At 52.7% G+C, this 17,500-nt stretch overlaps 1 protein-coding gene across 1 annotated transcript; it reads right to left on the bottom strand.

The window, feature by feature from the left end:
• Positions 1–6,752: 6,752 nt before the first annotated feature.
• Positions 6,753–8,336, bottom strand: LOC134197959 (uncharacterized). The gene has a single exon (XM_062667313.1). The coding sequence runs from the start codon at positions 8,334–8,336 to the stop codon at positions 6,753–6,755; it is 1,584 nt and encodes a 527-aa protein (XP_062523297.1).
• Positions 8,337–17,500: the final 9,164 nt, after the last annotated feature.

Raw genomic sequence — 17,500 nt, 5'->3', positions numbered from 1 at the left:
CTATGTATTCGTTGTTGTGGGAGTGACTAATTAGGCGATCTTACGGTAAAGGTAAAGGGTGGGGTCGGTGCGGGCTCTCGGCGATTTTAGTTTTAGGGTTACGACGGGTTAGGCTATGTATTCGTTGTTGTGGGAATGACTAATTAGGCGATCTTACGGTGAAGGTAAAGGGTGGGATAGAATCGTGTATTAGTGCGGGTTCTCGGCGATCTTATGGTCAGGGTTAGGGAGGGTTAGGCTATGTATTCGTTGGGGTGGGAGTGGCTACTCGGCGATCTTAAGGTCGGGGTTGGGGGGGGGGGGGGTTAGGCTATGTATTCGTTGGGGTGGGGAGAGTTATTTATCGACTGTAAGAGTCGGTGTCCCGTCTGTCTGGCTGTTCAATCGGTCTATCGTCTGACTGTCGGGTGGGAGAGTTATTTATCGACTGTAAGAGTCGGTGTCCCGTCTGTCTCGCTATTCGGTCGGTCTATCGTCTGACCATCGGGTGGGAGAGTTATCTATCGACTGTAAGAGTCGGTGTACCGTCTGTCTCGCTATTCGGTCGGTCTATCGTCTGACCATCGGGTGGGAGAGTTATCTATCGACTGTAAGAGTCGGTGTACCGTCTGTCTGGCTATTCATTCGGTCTATCGTCTGACTATCGGGTGGGAGAGTTATTTATCGACTGTAAGAGTCGGTGTCCCGTCTGTCTGGCTGTTCAATCGGTCTATCGTCTGACTGTCGGGTGGGCGAGTTATTTATCGACTGTAAGAGTCGGTGTCCCGTCTGTCATACTATTCAGTCGGTGTATCGTCTGACTATCGGGTGGGAGAGTTATTTATCGACTGTAAGAGTCGGTGTCCCGTCTGTCTGGCTGTTCGTTCGGTCTATCGTCTGACTGTTGGGTGGGAGAGTTATTTATCGACTGTAGGAGTCGGTGTCCCGTCTGTCTCGCTATTCGGTCGGTCTATCGTCTGACTTATCGAGTTGGAGAATTATTAATCGACTGTAAGAGTCGGTGTCCCGTCTGTCTGGCTGTTCATTCGGTCCGTCGTCTGACTGTCGGGTGGGAGAGTTATCTATCGACTGTAAGAGTCGGTGTACCGTCTGTCTGGCTATTCATTCGGTCTATCGTCTGACTATCGGGTGGGAGAGTTATTTATCGACTGTAAGAGTCGGTGTCCCGTCTGTCTGGCTGTTCATTCGGTCTGTCGTCTGACTGTCGGGTGGGAGAGTTATTTATCGACTGTAAGAGTCGGTGTCCCGTCTGTCTCGCTATTCCGTCGGTCTATCGTCTGACTATCGGGTGGGAGAGTTATTTATCGACTGTAAGAGTCGGTGTCCCGTCTGTCATACTATTCAGTCGGTGTATCGTCTGGCTATCGGGTTGGAGAATTATTTATCGACTGTAAGAGTCGGTGTCCCGTCTGTCTCGCTATTCAGTCGGTCTATCGTCTGACTATCGGGTTGGAGAATTATTTATCGACTGTAAGAGTCGGTGTCCCGTCTGTCTGGCTGTGCAGTCGGTCTATCGTCTGACCGTTGGGTGAGAGAGTTATTTATCGACTGTAAGAGTCGGTGTCCCGTCTGTCTCGCTATTCGGTCGGTCTATCGTCTGACTGTCGGGTTGGAGAATTATTTATCGACTGTAAGAGTCGGTGTCCCGTCTGTCTGGCTGGTTCATTCGGTCTGTCGTCTGACTGTCGGGTTGGAGAAGACTATTGAGTCGGTCTATCGACTGGCAATCGGGTGGGAGAATTATTTATCGACTGTAAGGGTCGGTGTCACGTCTGAATTATTTATCGACTGTAAGAGTCGGTGTCCCGTCTGTCTGGCTGTTCGTTCGGTCTATCGTCCGACTGTCGGGTGGGAGAGTTATTTATCGATTGTAAGAGTCGGTGTCCCGTCTGTCATACTATTCAGTCGGTGTATCGTCCGACTGTCGGGTGGGAGAATTATTTATAGACTGTAAGAGTCGGTGTCCCGTCTGTCTGGCTGTGCAGTCGGTCTATCGTCTGACCGTCGGGTGAGGGAGTTATTTATCGACTGTAAGAGTCGGTGTCCCGTCTGTCTCGCTATTCAGTCGGTCTATCGTCTGACTATCGGGTTGGAGAATTATTTATCGACTGTAAGAGTCGGTGTCCCGTCTGTCTGGCTGTTCGTTCGGTCTATCGTCTGACTGTCGGGTGGGCGAGTTATTTATCGACTGTAAGAGTCGGTGTCCCGTCTGTCATACTATTCAGTCGGTGTATCGTCTGACTATCGGGTGGGAGAGTTATTTAACGACTGTAAGAGTCGGTGTCCCGTCTGTCTGGCTGTTCGTTCGATCTATCGTCTGACCGTCGGGTGGGAGAGTTTTATATCGACTGTAGGAGTCGGTGTCCCGTCTGTCTCGCTATTCAGTCGGTCTATCGTCTGACTATCGGGTTGGAGAATTATGTATCGACTGTAAGAGTCGGTGTCCCGTCTGTCTGGCTGTTCATTCGGTCCGTCGTCTGACTGTCGGGTGGGAGAGTTATTTATCGACTGTAAGAGTCGGTGTCCCGTCTGTCTCGCTATTCGGTCGGTCTATCGTCTGACCATCGGGTGGGAGAATTATTTATCGACTGTAAGAGTCGGTGTCCCGTCTGTCAAACTATTCAGTCGGTCTATCGTCTGACTATCGGGTTGGAGAATTATTTATCGACTGTAAGAGTCGGTGTCCCGTCTGTCTCGCTATTCAGTCGGTCTATCGTCTGACTATCGGGTTGGAGAATTATTTATCGACTGTAAGAGTCGGTGTCCCGTCTGTCTGGCTGTGCAGTCGGTCTATCGTCTGACCGTCGGGTGGGAGAGTTATTTATCGACTGTAAGAGTCGGTGTCCCGTCTGTCTCGCTATTCGGTCGGTCTATCGTCTGACTGTCGGGTTGGAGAATTATTTATCGACTGTAAGAGTCGGTGTCCCGTCTGTCTGGCTGGTTCATTCGGTCTATCGTCTGACTGTCGGGTGGGAGAGTTATTTATCGACTGTAAGAGTCGGTGTCCCGTCTGTCATACTATTCAGTCGGTGTATCGTCTGACTATCGGGTTGGAGAATTATTTATCGACTGTAAGAGTCGGTGTCCCGTCTGTCTGGCTGTTCGTTCGGTCTATCGTCTGACCGTCGGGTGGGAGAGTTATTTATCGACTGTAAGAGTCGGTGTCCCGTCTGTCTCGCTATTCAGTCGGTCTATCGTCTGACTATCGGGTTGGAGAATTATTTATCGACTGTAAGAGTCGGTGTCCCGTCTGTCTGGCTGTTCAATCGGTGTATCGTCTGGCTACCGGGTGGGAGAGTTATTTATCGACTGTAAGAGTCGGTGTCCCGTCTGTCTGGCTGTTCGTTCGGTCTATCGTCTGACTGTCGGGTTGGAGAATTATTTATCGACTGTAAGAGTCGGTGTCCCGTCTGTCAAAACTATTCAGTCGGTCTATCGTCTGACTATCGGATGGGAGAGTTATTTATCGATTGTAAGAGTCGGTGTCCAGTCTGTCATACTATTCAGTCGGTGTATCGTCCGACTGTCGGGTGGGAGAATTATTTATAGACTGTAAGAGTCGGTGTCCCGTCTGTCTGGCTGTGCAGTCGGTCTATCGTCTGACCGTCGGGTGGGAGAGTTATTTATCGACTGTAAGAGTCGGTGTCCCGTCTGTCTCGCTATTCAGTCGGTCTATCGTCTGACTATCGGGTTGAAGAATTATTTATCGACTGTAAGAGTCGGTGTCCCGTCTGTCTGGCTGTTCGTTCGGTCTATCGTCTGACTGTCGGGTGGGCGAGTTATTTATCGACTGTAAGAGTCGGTGTCCCGTCTGTCATACTATTCAGTCGGTGTATCGTCTGACTATCGGGTTGGAGAATTATTTATCGACTGTAAGAGTCGGTGTCCCGTCTGTCTGGCTGTTCGTTCGGTCTATCGTCTGACTGTCGGGTGGGAGAGTTATTTATCGACTGTAAGAGTCGGTGTCCCGTCTGTCATACTATTCAGTCGGTGTATCGTCTGGCTATCGGGTTGGAGAATTATTTATCGACTGTAAGAGTCGGTGTCCCGTCTGTCTCGCTATTCAGTCGGTCTATCGTCTGACTATCGGGTTGGAGAATTATTTATCGACTGTAAGAGTCGGTGTCCCGTCTGTCTGGCTGTGCAGTCGGTCTATCGTCTGACCGTCGGGTGGGAGAATTATTTATCGACTGTAAGAGTCGGTGTCCCGTCTGTCAAACTATTCAGTCGGTCTATCGTCTGGCTATCGGGTTGGAGAATTATTTATCGACTGTAAGAGTCGGTGTCCCGTCTGTCTGGCTGTTCATTCGGTCTATCGTCTGACTGTCGGGTGGGAGAGTTATTTATCGACTGTGAGAGTCGGTGTCCCGTCTGTCTCGCTATTCAGTCGGTCTATCGTCTGACTATCGGGTGGGAGAGTTATTTATCGACTGTAAGAGTCGGTGTCCCGTCTGTCATACTATTCAGTCGGTGTATCGTCTGGCTATCGGGTTGGAGAATTATTTATCGACTGTAAGAGTCGGTGTCCCGTCTGTCTCGCTGTTCATTCGGTCTATCGTCTGACTGTCGGGTGAAAGAGTTATTTATCGACTGTGAGAGTCGGTGTCCCGTCTGTCTCGCTATTCAGTCGGTCTATCGTCTGACTATCGGGTGGGAGAGTTATTTATCGACTGTAAGAGTCGGTGTCCCGTCTGTCATACTATTCAGTCGGTGTATCGTCTGGCTATCGGGTTGGAAAATTATTTATCGACTGTAAGAGTCGGTGTCCCGTCTGTCTCGCTATTCAGTCGGTCTATCGTCTGACTATCGGGTTGGAGAATTATTTATCGACTGTAAGAGTCGGTGTCCCGTCTGTCTGGCTGTGCAGTCGGTCTATCGTCTGACCGTCGGGTGGGAGAATTATTTATGGACTGTAAGAGTCGGTGTCCCGTCTGTCAAACTATTCAGTCGGTCTATCGTCTGGCTATCTGGTTGGAGAATTATTTATCGACTGTAAGAGTCGGTGTCCCGTCTGTCTGGCTGTTCATTCGGTCTATCGTCTGACTGTCGGGTGGGAGAGTTATTTATCGACTGTGAGAGTCGGTGTCCCGTCTGTCTCGCTATTCAGTCGGTCTATCGTCTGACTATCGGGTGGGAGAGTTATTTATCGACTGTAAGAGTCGGTGTCCCGTCTGTCATACTATTCAGTCGGTGTATCGTCTGGCTATCGGGTTGGAGAATTATTTATCGACTGTAAGAGTCGGTGTCCCGTCTGTCTCGCTATTCAGTCGGTCTATCGTCTGACTATCGGGTTGGAGAATTATTTATCGACTGTAAGAGTCGGTGTCCCGTCTGTCTGGCTGTGCAGTCGGTCTATCGTCTGACCGTCGGGTGGGAAAATTATTTATCGACTGTAAGAGTCGGTGTCCCGTCTGTCAAACTATTCAGTCGGTCTATCGTCTGGCTATCGGGTTGGAGAATTATTTATCGACTGTAAGAGTCGGTGTCCCGTCTGTCTGGCTGTTCAATCGGTGTATCGTCTGGCTACCGGGTGGGAGAGTTATTTATCGACTGTAAGAGTCGGTGTCCCGTCTGTCTGGCTGTTCGTTCGGTCTATCGTCTGACTGTCGGGTTGGAGAATTATTTATCGACTGTAAGAGTCGGTGTCCCGTCTGTCAAAACTATTCAGTCGGTCTATCGTCTGACTATCGGATGGGAGAGTTATTTATCGACTGTAAGAGTCGGTGTCCAGTCTGTCTCGCTTATTCAGTCGGTCTATCGTCTGACTATCGGGTGGGAGAATTATTTATCGACTGTAAGAGTCGGTGTCCCGTCTGTCTGGCTATTCAGTCGGTCTATCGTCTGACTATCGGGTGGGAGAGTTATTTATCGACTGTAAGAGTCGGTGTCCCGTCTGTCTGGCTATTGAGTCGGTCTATCGTCTGACTGTCGGGTGGGAGAATTATTTATCGGCTGTAAGAGTCGGTGTCCCGTCTGTCTGGCTGTTCGTTCGGTCTATCGTCTGACTATCGGGTGGGAGAGTTATTTGTCGACTGTAAGAGTCGGTGTCCCGTCTGTCAGACTATTCAGTCGGTGTATCGTCTGACTCTCTTGTAGGGAGAATTATTTATCGACTGTACGAGTCGGTGTCCTGGCTGTCCGATTATTAGCGTACCGATATCCTACTTTCTTGTTGCGTGAGTTCCTACATGTTTGCTATGGGTCGTGCGTTAGTGTTGTCATGGCAATATTTATTCGTGTGCGTATACATGCATGCGGATGTACGGTGTATGTTAGTAAGGCGTGGTGTTTGCTCGTGTGCGTTACATGCGCATGCGCCGTGTCTGTCTGTGTGCGTGTGGTGTGGGAGCTCACCTCGTGTTCGAGTGGTGTCGGTGTGTCCTTCGTGTTACCGGTGGTGTCGGCGGCGGTGGTGCCGTCGTGACGATGGTGGTGTGATCGTGGTGTTCCGATTCGGTGTGTCGGTGGATCGTGTCGGGGTGTCGAGTCGTGTCGATGTCGGTCGTCCGGTCGTTAGGTGGTGATCGTCCATCCGTGTCCGGTGTATCGATCCCTTTCTGTCCGTGTGTGTGGTGGTGTGGTAGTGTGGTATTGACTCTTTTTTTGAGTACGTGTTTACGTGTGTCTTTTTTAGGGCTCTGGGGCATCGCCGAGCCACTGTCGGTATTCGTACCGTACGAGCGGAGTGTGGTGTCGATCTCGGTCGCGAGACGTGTCTCCAGCGTGGGAGGAGAAGTTGTCGGAGAAGTCTGTTAGTCGTCGTATACGTCCGTCTTTTCGGTCTCTACGGTAACGTCTTTCAGACGGGCACTGGTGATGTGGTCTCTAATGTTCTTTGCTCTCTTGTAGGCGATCGTCGGTTCTCGACCGAGTGTGTGTCGGAGTCCCGCGTCCTGCGAGAGCATCGTCTGCCACTCCGTGCGTACGATTTCGCCGGTGTCGGGAAACCACGGTGAGTGGGTCGTAACGAGTATCGATCTGTTTTCGTCCTCGTCGTCCTCGTGGACGTCGGCACCGTCGCCGTCGCCGTCCACGACGACGACGCCGGCACGATTGCGTTTGCGCTTTCGTTTCGGTCGAGTCTGTTCTCGTCTCTGTCCGTCTCGTTGTCGTAGCCGTCGTGTCTCGCATCCCTCCCGGGTCGCGCCGACGACGGCGGCGGCGGGAGGGGTGCGTCGTGTGTGCGGTAGTCGTGCGAGTAGGCTATCCGTCTGTCTACTCGGGTAGCCTCTGCGGGCGAGTCTGCGTCTGTGGTCCGTCAGGATTCGATCGTACTCGATCGGATCCGACGTCGATCGGAGAAAGCGATTCGCTTCGCCCGTCACGACGGCTCGCTTCGTGGCCGCGGTGTGGCACGAAGCGTAGTCGAGGTACTGGAAGCGGTTTGTCTGTTTGAAGTGTGTCTTGGTGTCCAGTATGCCGCCCGTGGCGCGGAAGCGGTCGCCCTTGTAGGCGTGTACGTTGAGAAAGATCGCTTCCGTGTCGCTCTTGGCGTGTGTGAATTTGATCGTCGGGTGTGTCCGGTCGAGTCTCGCCAACATGGCGTCCAGGTGGGCGTCGGTGTCCTCCCACACGACGAATATGTCGTCGATGAAGCGCTTCCAGAGGCGCGGTTTGATCGGTTCGCCTTCGATGAAGCGATCCTCGAGTCGCGCCATGAATAGGTTGGCGAGCGTGGGCGCGACTCGCGTACCCATTGCGACGCCGAAGCGTTGTCGGTAGATCTTACCGTCGAAGGCGAACACGTTGTCGGCGAGTATGTGGTGTAGAAAGACCTCTACGATGCGGGCGAGAGCCGGGTCGTGGCCGTAGTGTCGTCCTAGCATGTCGACGCATGCGCGAATGCCCTCGTCTTGGGGTATGTTGGTGTAGAGCGACGTGACGTCGATGGTGACCAGTGTGGCGTCGGGTTCGATTCGTGTGCTCTCGAGTGTACGGATGAAATCACCCGAGTCCCGTATGTAACTGTTCTGTTCGAGTACTATCGGCTTGAGTAGATGGTCGATGTACTGGGATATGGCCTCCGTGGGCCCCGAGCTTCCGGATACTATCGGTCGGTAGGCCACCGGGTTCTTGTGTACTTTGCTCAGAAAGTAGAGCTGTTGTGTTCTGACGCGGCTCGGCGTCTTGATCAAGTGCCGGAGCGTGTCGCGGTCGAGCAGACCGTGCTCGTTTATGATCGAGATCGCTCGATTGATTCGGCTCGTTATGGCCGGTGTTGGGTCGTTGTCGAGTCGTTCGTACGTACGGGCGTCGTCCACGTGCCCGAGGCCGTTTTCGACGTACACGCGTCGGTCCTCGACGACGATCATCGAACCCTTGTCCGCCTTCTTCATGACGACGTCGGTGCGTCTGCTCAGTCGCTCGAGGGCGGCGCGTTCGGGCGCGTCCAGATTCTGAAAGATCTTGTGCCTCGGCCTAGATTCGGCCAGAGCTCGTCTCGTTCGCGTTACGTACGCCTCGAGGGCGGCGTTCTTCGTGGTCGGCGGCTGCCATTTCGAGACCGTTCTGAACGGCGGTGTGGGTAGTCGGTAGGCGTGTTCGTTCGCGAAGTCGTCCGGAGGCGTGGCGGTCGGTGTGACCGAGGCCTCTTCTCGAGTCTCTCATCTCTCTGCGTGTAGTCTCAGGCGGAGTTTGCGTGCGAAGGCGTCGAATTCGTGTAGCAACCTCTGTCGGTTCGGTCTCGTCTCTGTCGGGACGAAGGTGAGTCCTTTGTCTAGTACGCTCAACTCGGCGCGCGTGAATGTCGTGCCGCTTCTGTTGACGACGAAGGCACCGACGCGGTCGTCCGGGCGACGATCGGTAGCGGTGGTGGTGGTGGTGGTGGGCTTCGAGAGACGGCGGCGCCTCGCGGGTGAGACTCCGAAGTCGTTCGTGTGCTCGGTCGGTGAGTCGTCTCGATGCACGGACTCTATTGCATTACCATCGTCATTAATTCTGATATCATCTAGAACGTCGACATCGTGTTCACCGTAGGCGGTGGTGCTATTCGTGCAAGCGTGGTAATTATCGTAATTATCGTGATAATCGTGTTCGACTCGCGGTCGGTGCGTTCTCGTAGTGTTCAGAGTGCGTCGTCTCGTTCTTCGTTTTCTTCGACGTGCTTTCGTTCGGCTCGTCGTCGTCCACGTCTTCAGCTGCGTCGACCTAGACGGTTCGGACACAGACAGAGATACGTTATTATTATCGTTAGCGTGCGCAACGTGTATACGCTCGCCGCCGACAATGTCGTGGTGGACGTCGTCTGTCTCGGACTCCGAGTCGTCGGTCGGTGTTAGAAGTGATTTACCTGTTCGCCCGTGTGTGGGCGTCGATCCGTGAGAGTGCAGTCGGTGCTCCTGCTGCCGCTGCGGCTGTCGTTGTCTCCTCTTATTCTTCGACGACGACGCCGAGGAGGAGGGCGTCGACGACGAAGGACGCGGTCTCTTTAGATCATTCAACTTGGCCTCTCGACGGCGTTTGCCGTTTCGGCGTTTCTCTACCTGCAGCCGTTTCATGCGCGTGGCGTGTTCGCGCACCATGGTCGCCTTCTCGGACTTTGTCCGAGCGTTCGATTCGGCGTCGATCGCCGCGGCGATGTGCGTCTCCGTCGTGTCGAGTTCCGCCTTGAGTTGGTCTCGGACTTGTGAGTAGTGTCGTTGCACGAGCTCTAAGGTCTGACTCTAATAACCCCTGGTCAACTCTTCGAGTTGGCGGTCGAAGTCCGTTCGAAAACTCATCGGCGGTCGGATGTCCGTCTCTACTCGCAACCAGCCCGGTGTCAAGTTAGCCGCTCTCGTTTCGTCCACGTACGCCGTGTGGTGGCGAATGCTTTCGAGCTTCTCCGTATAGTAACGGTGTCTGTCGAGCAGGCGTTCGAGTGGCGCGTCCGGTTCGCCGGCGGCCATCAGATCGTCGACCTCGGTCGGTTCGACTCGAAGGCAAGACAACAGGTCTCTGCCCGATATGTGTGCGTCGTCGGTGGCGGCGCCGTCGTCGCCGCCATCTTGGCGGGGAGTGTCGGCGGGTTGATCCGTCTCCATCTGCGGTGGTGGCTGTAGTGCGAGTTGTTGTGGCGGTGGCTGCTGTTGTGGCGGTGGTGGCGGTGGTGGCGGCTGCTGTGGCGGTGGTGAGTGTGCGAGTTGTAGTGGTGGTGTGGGTAGTGGCGGCGGTGGTGGTGGCGGTGGTGGTGGCGGAAGCGTGATAGTACACGATGGCGGTGGTTGTTGTGAGGGAGTAGGAGAAGAGCGAGGAGAAGAAGAAGAAGAAGAAGAAGAAGGACAGGAAGCAGTAGAGGTAGCTGTAGTATCGCCTCGACCGATCGGTCCTCCTCCCTTACGGCTTTACGTCGCAGCTCGACACTTTTGTAGTGTTAGCGACGGTCTGAACGATCTCGAGTGATTGGATTTGGGCGGGTGGACCGCCTTGTACGATCTGCCGTAGCCGGACATGTTTTCGGAAAGTCGTGCGCTCGGAGTCTTCTAGGAGTATTGCTTGTAAGCGAGACAAAGAAAAACAAACGTTAATGTTATATACGAGAGAGTCGAGAGCCTTACGCGCGGAGAGAGAAAGAGAGAGCGAGACCGACTTGTCGGACGTCGAGTCTTCTTGTGCGCGTGTGCGTGTGTGTCGTGAACGTGCACGCGCGCGAGCGAGAGAGAGAGAGAGCGTGTGTGTGCGCTTGTGTCAACCTCCGACGACGTGAGTTACACGCGTCTGTGTGTGTGAGGGAGAGAGAGAGAGAAGAGAGAGAGAGACGTGTGTGTTAAGACCGACGAACACGTGTCTTGTCGTACTCGGGTCGCCCCAGAGAGAGAGAGAGCTCGCGGACGCGTTTCGGTTATGAGCAAACCTTCTTCAGCGCTGTACCGTGAAGCGGGGTCGGTGAGAGAGTACGTCGTGTATCGTCGGTCGTCGAACGTCTAGAGAGACTGAGAGAGCGTGTGTGTGGCGGTAGTAATGGCAGTAGCGGTACTGCGGTCGTTATCGACGAGAGCTTCTTCTACGAGTCGTGAGCGTGTGGCCTGAGAGCGGCAGCGACAGCAGTGATCGAGCGTCGTAGAGACGATAACGAGATAGTAATGAGGTATTTATGCTCGCAACGATCTTATATCGTGCGGCCTTCGATTTCTCCGAAGAACGTCGGAGAGTAGGCGATTACTCGATAATTAGGGATTTCGAGAAATCCGTTCGATTCCCACGCTTCGTTCGGCGCCGTCTCTTTGATCGGGATCGAGGACAAAGCGGGGTGTGACATGGTTTCTTTCGGTCTCAACGTCGCACCGTCGCAGACACGTCCGAGCGCGTCGTTTCCTAACGCGCGCATCGGTGACGCGCCGTGCGTATGTCGCTCTGTTCTGTATACGTATTCATCGTATCCGGGGACTGCTTGTCGTCCCGGACACGGTCGCTTCTGTTTTCTCGTTAAGCCGTCGTCTCGGAAGAGACGGGGGAGGAGGAGGAGGAGGAGGAGGAGGAGGAAGAGCAGGCGGCGAGTGGTCTTCTAGTCGGGAAGTGGTCGATGCGTTTCTTCCGAGTGGCGATGGCGCTCCCTTTGAGGATCGACCGTCTCGTTCTCGTAGAGGCGACGCGAGACAGGTGAGTGCGTGCGTGCGTGCGTGAGTGAGTGAGTGGGAGGTGTGCGAGTGAGACGTGTGCGTGGCGTTTTAGTGTCTGTGGCGTGTGTTGAATTGCGGTGTGCTCGACTGGTTGCGTTCTAGTCGGGTGTGTCGATTGAGGCGTCGACTAAATCTAGTGGTGTTAGCGGTGTCTGTAGATTGGAACGTCGACTTTAGTCCGTCGTTGTACTATTTATATTTATATTTATTGCAGACGTATTATTTATTATAGTTATTTCGGTGTGGTGTTAGTGTTTTGAGTTATCGTCATGTGTGTGTGTGTGTGTGCTTGTGTGTGTTTGTGTGTGTGTGTGTGTGTATGTGTGTGTGTGTGTGTGTGTGTGTGTGTGCGTGCGTGCGTGCGCGTCTGTGTGTGTGTGTGCTTGTGCTTGTGTGTGTGTGTGTGTGTGTGTGTGTGTGTGTGTGTGTGTGCGTGCGCGTATGTGTGTGCGTCTGTGTGTGCGTCTGTGTGTGTGTGTGTGTGTTTGTGCTTGTGTGTGTTTGTGTGTGTGTGTGTGTGTGTATGTGTGTGTGCGCTTGTGTGTGTGCTTGTGTGTGTGTGTGTGTGTGTGTGTGTGTGTGTGTGTGTGTGTGTCGACTCGTCTCGAGCGATGTGAGAGTCTCTTTTACGAACGATGTGGGTGTTTATTTCCCGTAGGTTGTCCTTTCCGGACGTGAGCGTCTCGTGTGACGGGATGGTGTGTGTTTTACGAGTGATCGTTCGTCAGCGGCCAGTGACGCGGCATAAGACGAGTGGAGCAGATTTTGAAGTTGCGTAGCGTCGTGTCCAGGTGAGAGAATCGTCTGTGTCGAGTGTCGGTTAGCGAGTTCGGTGCAACATTTGTGCCTCGCAGAGAGTCTTATAACGACCGTGTCGCACTCGTCTCTCGTGACGGCGACGGTCTCTCCGTTCGGAGCCAAAACGGAATTTTGTTTTAGAATCTCGACCGACGGGCACGGGAAAAAAGGTCGAATTGGGTTAGAGTTAGAGTTGGGGTTAGGCCGTTAGGGTTTCCCCAGCCGGGCCCACCCCTTCCCCATTAGTGGATTTGCACGCAATACGACCAGAATGCCTTCGAGATGACACAAGTCGCGTGAGCGTGGGAGACCTCGATTCCAATCCTTTTAGTATGGCGCCCGACGGTGGATTCGCTCTGTCTGCTTCCGTTGAGAATGACGTCACATATTGTGGTTCCCGTGTGTCTGGCTCACAAGGCCGTGTCGTGTCGGTACGTGTCGATCGGACTGTGGTCGATCCGTACGTTATCTGAGGACTGCGGAGTCTGCGCCGGTATCGCGTCAGACCGTCCCGCTGCCTTTCTCGGTTTCAGATCGTTGCTTCTTTGGTGTAACGGACTCTCTGTGGGTCGTGTCGTATATCTTGTTTTACATTGTGTTGTCGTGTCAATCTTGGTTTTATCTTGGTTTTATGTGTCGGTGTGTGTGTGTTTGTGTGTGTGTGTGTGTGTGTGTGTGTGTGTGTGTGAGTTCATTAAATCATCTCTATGTTAGATCTACATTCGTAGTTAGTGTCCTAGAGTGTCGGGTTGTGAGAGTAAGCGGGCGCGGCCGACGGCGGGAGGCCGAGGCGAGCTACGTCGATACAGGTCTCGTGGGCTTCCCCCTTATCGCGTGGTCGGGTGTAGTCGTTACCTGTCTCCATGGAAAGCATCCTAATGTCGGGTGCTCTGCGGTCAGTGCGAGTTCTCGACGGGTTAAACTGTGTATTCGTTGTTGTGGGAGTGACTAATTAGGCGATCTTACGGTGAAGGTAAAGGGTGGGGTCGGTGCGGGTTCTCGGCGATTTTAGGTTTAGGGTTACGACGGGTTAGGCTATGTATTCGTTGTTGTGGGAGTGACTAATTAGGCGATCTTACGGTGAAGGTAAAGGGTGGGGTCGGTGCGGGCTCTCGGCGATTTTAGGTTTAGGGTTACGACGGGTTAGGCTATGTATTCGTTGTTGTGGGAGTGAATAATTAGGCGATCTTACGGTGAAGGTAAAGGGTGGGGTCGGTGCGGGTTCTCGGCGATTTTAGGTTTAGGGTTACGACGGGTTAGGCTATGTGTTCGTTGTTGTGGGAGTGACTAATTAGGCGATCTTACGGTGAAGGTAAAGGGTGGGGTCGGTGCGGGCTCTCGGCGATTTTAGGTTTAGGGTTACGACGGGTTAGGCTATGTATTCGTTGTTGTGGGAGTGACTAATTAGGCGATCTTACGGTGAAAGTAAAAAGTGGGGTCGGTGCGGGTTCTCGGCGATTTTAGGTTTAGGGTTACGACGGGTTAGGCTATGTATTCGTTGTTGTGGGAGTGACTAATTAGGCGATCTTACGGTGAAGGTAAAGGGTGGGGTCGGTGCGGGCTCTCGGCGATTTTAGGTTTAGGGTTACGACGGGTTAGGCTATGTATTCGTTATTGTGGGAGTGACTAATTAGGCGATCTTACGGTAAAGGTAAAGGGTGGGGTCGGTGCGGGCTCTCGGCGATTTTAGTTTTAGGGTTACGACGGGTTAGGCTATGTATTCGTTGTTGTGGGAATGACTAATTAGGCGATCTTACGGTGAAGGTAAAGGGTGGGATAGAATCGTGTATTAGTGCGGGTTCTCGGCGATCTTATGGTCAGGGTTAGGGAGGGTTAGGCTATGTATTCGTTGGGGTGGGAGTGGCTACTCGGCGATCTTAAGGTCGGGGTTGGGGGGGGGGTTAGGCTATGTATTCGTTGGGGTGGGGAGAGTTATTTATCGACTGTAAGAGTCGGTGTCCCGTCTGTCTGGCTGTTCAATCGGTCTATCGTCTGACTGTCGAGTGGGAGAGTTATTTATCGACTGTAAGAGTCGGTGTCCCGTCTGTCTCGCTATTCGGTCGGTCTATCGTCTGACCATCGGGTGGGAGAGTTATCTATCGACTGTAAGAGTCGGTGTACCGTCTGTCTCGCTATTCGGTCGGTCTATCGTCTGACCATCGGGTGGGAGAGTTATCTATCGACTGTAAGAGTCGGTGTACCGTCTGTCTGGCTATTCATTCGGTCTATCGTCTGACTATCGGGTGGGAGAGTTATTTATCGACTGTAAGAGTCGGTGTCCCGTCTGTCTGGCTGTTCAATCGGTCTATCGTCTGACTGTCGGGTGGGCGAGTTATTTATCGACTGTAAGAGTCGGTGTCCCGTCTGTCATACTATTCAGTCGGTGTATCGTCTGACTATCGGGTGGGAGAGTTATTTATCGACTGTAAGAGTCGGTGTCCCGTCTGTCTGGCTGTTCATTCGGTCCGTCGTCTGACTGTCGGGTGGGAGAGTTATTTATCGACTGTAAGAGTCGGTGTCCCGTCTGTCTCGCTATTCGGTCGGTCTATCGTCTGACCATCGGGTGGGAGAATTATTTATCGACTGTAAGAGTCGGTGTCCCGTCTGTCAAACTATTCAGTCGGTCTATCGTCTGACTATCGGGTTGGAGAGTTATTTATCGACTGTAAGAGTCGGTGTCCCGTCTGTCTGGCTGTTCAATCGGTCTATCGTCTGACTGTCGGGTGGGCGAGTTATTTATCGACTGTAAGAGTCGGTGTCCCGTCTGTCATACTATTCAGTCGGTGTATCGTCTGACTATCGGGTGGGAGAGTTATTTATCGACTGTAAGAGTCGGTGTCCCGTCTGTCTGGCTGTTCGTTCGGTCTATCGTCTGACTGTCGGGTGGGAGAGTTATTTATCGACTGTAGGAGTCGGTGTCCCGTCTGTCTCGCTATTCGGTCGGTCTATCGTCTGACTTATCGGGTTGGAGAATTATTTATCGACTGTAAGAGTCGGTGTCCCGTCTGTCTGGCTGTTCATTCGGTCTGTCGTCTGACTGTCGGGTGGGAGAGTTATCTATCGACTGTAAGAGTCGGTGTTAGGGTTAGGGTTAGGGTTAGGGTTAGGGTTAGGGTTAGGGTTAGGGTTAGGGTTAGGGTTAGGGTTAGGGTTAGGGTTAGGGTTAGGGTTAGGGTTAGGGTTAGGGTTAGGGTTAGGGTTAGGGTTAGGGTTAGGGTTAGGGTTAGGGTTAGGGTTAGGGTTAGGGTTAGGGTTAGGGTTAGGGTTAGGGTTAGGGTTAGGGTTAGGGTTAGGGTTAGGGTTAGGGTTAGGGTTAGGGTTAGGGTTAGGGTTAGGGTTAGGGTTAGGGTTAGGGTTAGGGTTAGGGTTAGGGTTAGGGTTAGGGTTAGGGTTAGGGTTAGGGTTAGGGTTAGGGTTAGGGTTAGGGTTAGGGTTAGGGTTAGGGTTAGGGTTAGGGTTAGGGTTAGGGTTAGGGTTAGGGTTAGGGTTAGGGTTAGGGTTAGGGTTAGGGTTAGGGTTAGGGTTAGGGTTAGGGTTAGGGTTAGGGTTAGGGTTAGGGTTAGGGTTAGGGTTAGGGTTAGGGTTAGGGTTAGGGTTAGGGTTAGGGTTAGGGTTAGGGTTAGGGTTAGGGTTAGGGTTAGGGTTAGGGTTAGGGTTAGGGTTAGGGTTAGGGTTAGGGTTAGGGTTAGGGTTAGGGTTAGGGTTAGGGTTAGGGTTAGGGTTAGGGTTAGGGTTAGGGTTAGGGTTAGGGTTAGGGTTAGGGTTAGGGTTAGGGTTAGGGTTAGGGTTAGGGTTAGGGTTAGGGTTAGGGTTAGGGTTAGGGTTAGGGTTAGGGTTAGGGTTAGGGTTAGGGTTAGGGTTAGGGTTAGGGTTAGGGTTAGGGTTAGGGTTAGGGTTAGGGTTAGGGTTAGGGTTAGGGTTAGGGTTAGGGTTAGGGTTAGGGTTAGGGTTAGGGTTAGGGTTAGGGTTAGGGTTAGGGTTAGGGTTAGGGTTAGGGTTAGGGTTAGGGTTAGGGTTAGGGTTAGGGTTAGGGTTAGGGTTAGGGTTAGGGTTAGGGTTAGGGTTAGGGTTAGGGTTAGGGTTAGGGTTAGGGTTAGGGTTAGGGTTAGGGTTAGGGTTAGGGTTAGGGTTAGGGTTAGGGTTAGGGTTAGGGTTAGGGTTAGGGTTAGGGTTAGGGTTAGGGTTAGGGTTAGGGTTAGGGTTAGGGTTAGGGTTAGGGTTAGGGTTAGGGTTAGGGTTAGGGTTAGGGTTAGGGTTAGGGTTAGGGTTAGGGTTAGGGTTAGGGTTAGGGTTAGGGTTAGGGTTAGGGTTAGGGTTAGGGTTAGGGTTAGGGTTAGGGTTAGGGTTAGGGTTAGGGTTAGGGTTAGGGTTAGGGTTAGGGTTAGGGTTAGGGTTAGGGTTAGGGTTAGGGTTAGGGTTAGGGTTAGGGTTAGGGTTAGGGTTAGGGTTAGGGTTAGGGTTAGGGTTAGGGTTAGGGTTAGGGTTAGGGTTAGGGTTAGGGTTAGGGTTAGGGTTAGGGTTAGGGTTAGGGTTAGGGTTAGGGTTAGGGTTAGGGTTAGGGTTAGGGTTAGGGTTAGGGTTAGGGTTAGGGTTAGGGTTAGGGTTAGGGTTAGGGTTAGGGTTAGGGTTAGGGTTAGGGTTAGGGTTAGGGTTAGGGTTAGGGTTAGGGTTAGGGTTAGGGTTAGGGTTAGGGTTAGGGTTAGGGTTAGGGTTAGGGTTAGGGTTAGGGTTAGGGTTAGGGTTAGGGTTAGGGTTAGGGTTAGGGTTAGGGTTAGGGTTAGGGTTAGGGTTAGGGTTAGGGTTAGGGTTAGGGTTAGGGTTAGGGTTAGGGTTAGGGTTAGGGTTAGGGTTAGGGTTAGGGTTAGGGTTAGGGTTAGGGTTAGGGTTAGGGTTAGGGTTAGGGTTAGGGTTAGGGTTAGGGTTAGGGTTAGGGTTAGGGTTAGGGTTAGGGTTAGGGTTAGGGTTAGGGTTAGGGTTAGGGTTAGGGTTAGGGTTAGGGTTAGGGTTAGGGTTAGGGTTAGGGTTAGGGTTAGGGTTAGGGTTAGGGTTAGGGTTAGGGTTAGGGTTAGGGTTAGGGTTAGGGTTAGGGTTAGGGTTAGGGTTAG

Source organism: Corticium candelabrum, unplaced genomic scaffold, assembly GCF_963422355.1.
Source record: "Corticium candelabrum unplaced genomic scaffold, ooCorCand1.1 SCAFFOLD_43, whole genome shotgun sequence".
Lineage (NCBI taxonomy): Eukaryota > Metazoa > Porifera > Homoscleromorpha > Homosclerophorida > Plakinidae > Corticium > Corticium candelabrum.
Note: the sequence above shows the minus strand (reverse complement) of the source record. Positions and strands in the feature narration are given on the sequence as shown.

Excerpts from the sequence above, each read along its gene's own strand:
- LOC134197959 (XM_062667313.1), bottom strand. The coding sequence starts at position 8,336 with ATGAAGAAGGCGGACAAGGGTTCGATGATCGTCGTCGAGGACCGACGC.